The sequence below is a fragment of the Hipposideros armiger genome, unplaced genomic scaffold (assembly GCF_001890085.2).
Source record: "Hipposideros armiger isolate ML-2016 unplaced genomic scaffold, ASM189008v1 scaffold_288, whole genome shotgun sequence".
NCBI classification, from domain to species: Eukaryota; Metazoa; Chordata; class Mammalia; order Chiroptera; family Hipposideridae; genus Hipposideros; species Hipposideros armiger.
Window position 1 is genome coordinate 1,800,158 of NW_017731638.1, and position 5,233 is coordinate 1,805,390.

The 5,233-nt window shown below is 48.9% G+C and overlaps 1 protein-coding gene across 1 annotated transcript in view; it reads right to left on the reverse strand.

Moving 5' to 3' along the window:
• TRAM2 (translocation associated membrane protein 2) overlaps positions 1 to 5,233 on the reverse strand; it is an 83,738-nt gene that overhangs the window by 11,405 nt on the left and 67,100 nt on the right. Inside the window, exon 5 of the mRNA XM_019658730.1 lies at positions 2,798 to 2,856. Within this exon, the coding sequence (XP_019514275.1) occupies positions 2,798 to 2,856 (59 nt within the window). The remainder of the gene's footprint in view (positions 1 to 2,797; positions 2,857 to 5,233) is intronic.

Consider the following 5,233-nt stretch of genomic DNA (forward strand, 5'->3'; position numbering starts at 1 on the left):
GTGGGGGGTGGAGAGTACCGGAGCCAGAGGAAAAATGACTCACTCCTCTGAGAACAGCCTTTTCCAGACCTCGGGCCAGGCAGCTGGCTGAGGGGGCCCTGGGGCTGGGGCACCCTCAGAGCTCAGGCATGCCAAGTACCCGAGAGCCCCGGGGGCCAAGTATGGCAGAGGGACCACCTGTAACCCATCCTGAATGTCCCCCCACTGTCAGGCACTGGCAGAAGTTTCTGAGGGAGCTTTTGAAATCCTTTGTGCTCTTCTGGTTCTATAATTCAATCTATGAGCTAAGGGAGGCCTGAGCTGGAACAATCTCTTCCTTTCCCCCAGCAGCCTTCCTTTTTGGTGTATGGAGGGAAAGAACCACAGAAACAACAGAACCCAGTCAAACACAGTCAGTTGCTACTTAGATTCAGACATACCTTATAGCATTTGTCCCTCAGGAACAAGCATGCACTACAGTTCTGCTCTAAGAGATCAGTTCATTCGTAGACCTCAGCCCTGACCCAGGCACCAGCATTTTGGGTGTTCCTTCTACCAGGTTCTCACTGAGCTCTGGACTTTAGGTTTCCAAATATGAGGTGAAGCATCCCAAGGAAGTCAGGCCCACCCACCCTGCTTTCCGCAGTAGACAAGAGTATGTGATTTTTTTCTTCCTGGATAATGAATAGTAGTTCAAAGGTAAAAGTAGGAGGTTGACATTCTTCTAAAACTATTGGTTGGTCCAGACACACTCCCGTCACTCTGCCTATACAAATGCAGGGAGAAACGTCTGAATCAAATACCAAAATCAAACTAGTTATTTCTGGAGGGAGGGATTTGGGGTCCATTTTTACTTTCTTTTTTTCACCTTTCACATGCTGCTTACATTTAAAAAAACTGATCATCCACGATATTTATAAAAACAACCCATTACTTTAAAAACTGTTGAAGGTGGAGGCAGTGAAGATGCATTTCAGCTCATTCATTCATGCTCACACGACCAATTTTTAGTGAGCAGTTAGTTCATGCCACGCTAACTAAGGGTACAGCACTGAGCACCATGCCAACTCGGGGTCTAGTGGGAGAGGGAGACAGCAGAGAATACACAGATGAACAAGAAAAACACCACAGTAATGGGCATAGTGCAGAAAATACAAATTGGGGGTGGGGGGATTCTATGAGGAGGTGACATTTAGATGGAGAGTTGGATAATAAAGAGGAGCCAGTCATGGGATGTCAGGGGATAGAGGATTTGATCAGAGGAACCACCATGCAAAGCTCAGGAGGCAGGAACGCCAGGAGGGTTAGAGCATCTGAGGGAAGAACAGAGGGGCTGGAGGCAGTGAGGTGAGGTGAGCACAGCCGGCAGGGCCCAAGGCACAGCAGGCAGGAAGAAAAAGATTTCACTGCAAGTGGGATAGGGGTTTTTAAGCAGAGGAATGCATGATTTGATTTCTGTGCCAAAAAGATCTGTCTGGCTGTGTAGAAAACGGACTGTGGTGTGAGCATACAGGAGTGGAAACAGCCTCCTTCTAGGAGGAAGATATTTAATGATCCAGGTAAGAGCTGATGGTGGCTTGGATGACAGGTCAGGGTTTCCCAACCTTAGTAATAATGACATCTGGGGCTGGATTGTTCACTACTGTGGGGACTGTCCTGTGCCTGTAGGATATTCAGTAGCATCCCTGGCCTCTACCCACTAGATGCCAATAGCATATTGCCAAATGTCCCCTGGGGGGCAAAATCTCCCCTGGAGAACCATGGGCCTAGGGGTGGCAGTGCAGGCAGGAAGCAGCAGACACAACCTCAGTGTGCTCTGAAGGTAGGATTAACAGGTGAACCTGCCAATGAACTGACTATGGAGAGTGAAAAAAAGAAGAATTGAGGAAAATGTGCATCATAACATAAAAATTTGATTTTAAAAGAAAGAGCTGTTCTAACTCCTTTTATGAAATGACCCTCTCTTCTTCTTCAATCACTTTCATTCCATGAGGAAAGGTTCAGATGGAGGTGAGGGCCAGGAGCTACATGGTGTTATCAGGAGGCAGGGTCGCTGGAGCTTTCCAAGGTCCCCTCTGTCTCCATTTCCTGTTGAAGATGTTGAGTGGGGAGCTAGCTTGCACCATCATAAAAGCCTGTTATGAGCTTCCCCGAGAAAAGTGCTACATTCTCCCAGACTAATTAGCATCATCATTTTCAAGTCCTTGAAGGCTGAGGGAAGCAAAGACAGAGCAGTTCAGCATTTCACTCTGGAAGGGGTGTTAAGTAACTTGGCTGTTGGCCTCCACTCTGGTCTAAATGTGTCACAGCTGGTGTGGAACGTCTGGGGGTGAGGTGGAAAGGGTAAAAGTGATTCATTCAGAGATGAGGCAACGCTGCTCCAGAAAGACCAGTTTAAACTCAGTGGTGCCCTGAGGCTACTCTGCCTCAAAGCNTGTGTGAACAGGGAGAGGGCCCTCTCCAGGTGCTGAAACTGCAGGCACCTTGAATATAGAATTCCCAGACCTCCTGAACTGTGAGCAATACATTTCTGTTGTATATAAGCCACCCGGTCTATGCTGTTCTGTTATAGCAGCCTGAGCTGTGACAGGGGCTAGTGCAGGTGACACTTCAGTTTGGGGTTCTCTAGTCAAGCAGCCTGGGAGAAAGCAGCTCCCAGACACGTCTGCCTCCTTCCACAATACTGTGCCCTCATAGGCTTGGGGTATGATCGGTCCTCGTGCCAGCTGGCCGCGTGGTGTTCTGGCCATGTTCTGGGATGAGGAAGCCAGTGGACCAGCTGCCTCCTCCCTGGAGCCCCTGTCATGAGAATACTCACGGGAGGTACACGTGCGGGTAGTCTTCCCAGAGGCTTCTCGGGTTTGTTAAATATCCTTCCTGTAGTGGGAAAGGAGTCAGCATTTAGAGATGTGAATGTGAGGCCTGCTGGGGCCCTGAACAGGCCCCGGGGTCAGAGGTCAAGGGCGCACCTAATCCCCAGCTGCCAGAAAGAGGAAGGAACAGGAAATGTGCAAACGAAGGACCCTCCACGTGGGGCTTCCCAGTGTCTTGACTGTGAGAGAGAAGCGATAAGAGGAGGAAGAGGTCTGCTGGGGTCAGAAATCCGCGTCTGAACGTAGGCCTGACACTTTCGAGCTGCGTCCTGTGAGCAAGTTACTCCCTAGGCTTCACTTGGCTCCTCTGTAAAATGAGGATAAAAATACTTACCCTGCCCGAGTTATTGTTAGAAATAAATGTGACAGCTTATGTTTATGCGACAGTGTCTAGTATTATGCCTGGCATGTGGCACCCAGGAAATGCTTGTAGAATGAATAAGCAACTAGACTCCAGAATCACTGTCCACGGGCAAAACGAAGGGCCTACTTGGGCTTTTCTCATCACCACAAATAAAAAGAATGTCAGGCCTCGCTACAAGGCCGGACCCTATATGCCTTGTCTGTGTCACACATCACGCTGCATCATTATTGCCAGCTGCCTCCATCACTCTGCAGGTTCCTTCCGGCTGTGGTCTTTGCTTGCCCTTCTTTATATCTAGAGCATCTAGCCCAGGGCCTCATAGAAAGTGGGCAACCAGACCTCTTCAAGAGCAAGGGAAGGTAACCTGAAAACCCCTTCATCACAAAACATCTAGAAATGCTGAATGAAATCTTCCCAGTATTCTTTTAAATGCAAACAGGAGCTCACAATAAGAAAGGGAAAACCCCTAGGGCCCCAAAAAAGGATAGGGAGCAAAAAACCATAGCAGTAAGGTGAGCTTGTGGGGCCAGGGTGTTTGTGCAGATGTGGGAACAGAAGATGGCACCTTGGGAGGTGGGACTTGAGACCCTTATGTAAAATCTGTACCCTTAAAGGGCTAAAACCTCAGAGAGAGACAGAGTATCAGAAATAGTTTGATGACCAAGACAGGAAGATGAAGAAGATGCCTGCTCACCCTCGGCTCAGGATGAAAACAAAAATATTATCCCTTGAAAATCTGTAACATTGGGCTCACTTTCACTTGAGTTTGGAGTTCAAATTTATGCCAACTGTGTGGTCCAGGAAACACCAGGCTAAGAAATTAGTATTAATGGTATTGTGGACCAGTGATACAATTGGGACATACTCTCATCTAAGGATGTGCAGGCTTCTCACATGTAAAACCTTGCTAAAGATGAGTGTATGAGCCAAGATTACAAAACACACAAGGAAACAAACCACCATGAGAAAGAGTTGGCTGACACTACACTCAAAGAAGGCAGAGAAGGTTAGAGTAGTATGAACTCATTTCAGAGACAGGGACGTAAAGGAACAGACAGGAGGGATCTCGTGAATCAAGATGAATTTTCAGCAGCACAGCTGAAAACTCAGCTGGTCCAATAACCTCAGGCCTGGTCGCTTCCATAAGTCAAAAATTTAACAGAGCTGGTGGCTTTGATCAAGAGCCTGAGAACCTCAAACGTTCACACCAAGACTAGGGCAGGGGGTTGGCAGTGCTCAGGAGAAGGAAGAGGCCAGCACGGTTCAGTGAGACGCACTCTAGCTTACTGTCCATTAGACCCTCAGTTTATTTCCAAGTCAGGGCTGAGCCACCCACCCTCGAGGCACTAAGTGCCCCGGGACATTTCTGGTATAGCCCACAGCCCGAACCCCACAACCTGGGACCTCGTTACTGCACTGTCCTAACTGATAGGTCCAATCAGGCACATACACCAGTGTAGCCATGGTGACAGATCTGAAGGAAAAGGTCTCACCCCAAACCCTCATGGCCTCATTTCTAGTCTCACTACCACCACCCTTTCCCCCTCGGGCACACACAGATTGAGGCACAGATGTGGAGGGCTCTGGGGAATGTGGAGATGTGACGAGGGCTTTCCTACACCCACATGGCCGCCTGCACCAAAATGTCCCACCCGAGCACACAGGGATATGTGGCCTTCCACTTGCTCTACCTCATTCCAGGGGAATCACAGAGGTGAGACTGCTCCTTCCTAGAGGAAGCAACGATGCATTTAAGGAGGAAAATGGTACTTCTGGAATGGAGGTGGTGGAGGAATGTCTGCCCAAAAAAGACTTGCCAAGAGAGATGGCACTGAGAGAAATCTAAAGCCCAGATGACCTTTGAGCTTAAACAGGAACCCTCCTCAGCAAGGCCCCTTTACTTAGGAGACAAGGAGGTCAGGACTTAGAAGCCAACAAGCAAAGAAAAGTCTCCAGAAAAATGCTGTCTGCTTGTGAACGTCCAGTCCTCGGGGACTGTGCAGGAGGGCGGGGGGTG